Here is a 2,500-nt window from a genome sequence, read left to right on the forward strand (position 1 = left end):
CTCGCACTTCTATTCTTTTCATAACCCATTCTGGTGTGTGTGTGTGTGTGTGTGTGTGCCTAATAATCTCTGTTTGGGGAATGTCCTGTGGATCACTGAGTTGCTGAGTGAACCCCCTCTTCCTCTTCTATTCATCACCACACACACGCGCACGCACACACACACACATACACACACACATACATACATATACACACACACACACACACATACACGCGCACGCACATTCACAACACTTCAGATCTGGTTTGTACAAAAATAAATAATATGAACCCAGAGAGAGGCTAGGCAATTCCTCCCAGAGGAAGGACCAATCACTGCTCTGAGACCTGGTCTGAGGGAGGGGCCTGGAGCTGTCAGTCACATCCTGGCTGACCCAGGACCTGTCATGTCACAGACAGACCTTGAGTCACACGTATGTAGGAAGTACAGAACATTTAAATGTCAGCTGTTGGGAGTAGGGAGGAAGTCAAAAGACACAGAGGCCAGTGATTGAACTATGGTGATTTAACCCCCTGCCTCGAGACCCTCATTCCTCATTGGCTGGCTGGAGCTTCCAATAGAGGAATAAACTCCGCCCTGCTCGTAAAATAGTGGTTCCCATCTAAAGCTTCTAGAATTCTCATCCTGTTTTATTCTTTTGATCGCACACCTCCCGGCCAGAACCCACCCGTGGGTTCCAAACTTCCCTGACGCACCAGTAGGCTCAATCTGGCTTTGTGTTCTAGCCTCCATGTCATGACTCACTGTGTGTGTGTGTGTGTGTGTGTGTGTGTGTGTGTGTGTCTGTGTGTCTGTGTGTGTTTGTGTGTGTCTGTGTGTGTGTTAGGTGTTTAGTATCATGATTCTTATCTGTATCTGGCTGCTGCCTGGTAGCTGCCGGTACAGTAGCCCCTCTGCGGTCTCTTATTTACACACACGCATACACACACACACACACACACATACGCATACACACACACACACACACACAAACACAAACACACACACCAGCCACAACCGAATCAAAGCAGCATTGTTCTCTCTGTGCTGCCGGCTGTGTGTGAAGGTTATTAATGGGAACAAAGGTGTTAACAGGTCTGAACCATTCCGAGCCCTCCCTCTCTCTCTCTCTCCCCCCCCCTCTCTCCCTCTCTCTCTCTCTCCCTCCCTCTCTCTCTCTCCCCCCCCCCCTCTCTCTCTCTCTCTCTCTCTCTCTCACCATTTCCGCCCCACCCCTAGCCCAAACACGGTCATTAAAATAGTTTGAGATGGTTGGAGTCCCTAATGTGGTACTGATGATAGAAGCACAATAGAGAGGCTCTGAGCCGTGTCAGGGAAGGACACGCCTGGTCCACCTGTAGGGGCCTCGTCACCTCAGGACTAGCCCTGTCCGGCCCTCTGGGACTCCCAGCCAGGCTACACTTGGCATGGGAGACTGTAGACGCACACACACACACACACACACACACACACACACACACACAGCCACATGCACGCACGCACGCGCGCACACACACACACACACACACACAGCCACATGCACGCACACACACACACTCTTGAGTGGTTTAGAAGCTCTCTGGAACAGTGGTCACCCACCCCAGTTCTGGAGAGCTACATTACACAGTATGATTCTGGATATGCTAATCAATTATTTATTAAGAGTGTGTGTGTGTGTGTGTGTGTGTGTGTGTGTGTGTGTGTAGGTATCAGACTTGGTGATCATTCTGAACCAGAGGCGGGCAGTGGACGCCTTCACTAAGGGGGGTAACCTCACCCTGGGGGGCAACTGCACTGTAGCTGTGGGACCAATGGGCAGGTGAGAGAACACACACGCACACGCACACGCACACACACACACACACACACACACACGCATATACACACATACACACACACATGCATACACACACACACACACACACACAAACACAAAATGTAAATGTACTGTGGCGGTGTGGCTGCTGGGCAGGTGAGAAAACACACACACACACACACCACACATACACACACACACACACACACACACGCATACACACCACACACACATACACACACACCACACACACACCACACACACACACCACACACACACACACACACACACACACACCACACACTTCCCACTTCCCACTATACACAAATCACATATTTTCTCTGTAGAGAAAGTAGCTGACAGCATAATGGTTTTTTTACAGAGATATGATGCCCAGAAATGTCCAGATGTTTTATTATGCTTTTAAATCAGCGGAAGGTCAGTCGAGCGGAGAGACACTGAAGGGGGTCCCACTAAAGTACTTTACACTGGTTACAGCTCCAGACATTTCAACACTAACAGTTTTTATTTTCCAGGAATAGCTGAAGCTTGTAGTCATGGGTCATATTTGGAAACACTTTTGAGATTGATGTTGTGTTGGCTTTGGTGTTGTATTATTTCCTGCTCGCTCTGGGACTTGAAACGTGGGAGAATGGCAGTCAGGGTTTGACCACAGCCGTCCACTTCTGTGGTCAGCTGGAA

General features: G+C 49.4%; 1 protein-coding gene across 2 annotated transcripts in view; it reads left to right on the forward strand.

The window, feature by feature from the left end:
• sh3yl1 (SH3 and SYLF domain containing 1) overlaps positions 1–2,500 on the forward strand; it is a 24,218-nt gene that overhangs the window by 9,967 nt on the left and 11,751 nt on the right. For both annotated transcript variants that reach the window (XM_083684684.1, XM_083684683.1), the window contains exon 5: positions 1,689–1,801. In XM_083684684.1, the coding sequence (XP_083540810.1) occupies positions 1,689–1,801 (113 nt within the window). The remainder of the gene's footprint in view (positions 1–1,688; positions 1,802–2,500) is intronic.

Source organism: Argentina silus, assembly GCF_951799395.1.
Source record: "Argentina silus genome assembly, chromosome: 14".
NCBI classification, from domain to species: Eukaryota; Metazoa; Chordata; class Actinopteri; order Argentiniformes; family Argentinidae; genus Argentina; species Argentina silus.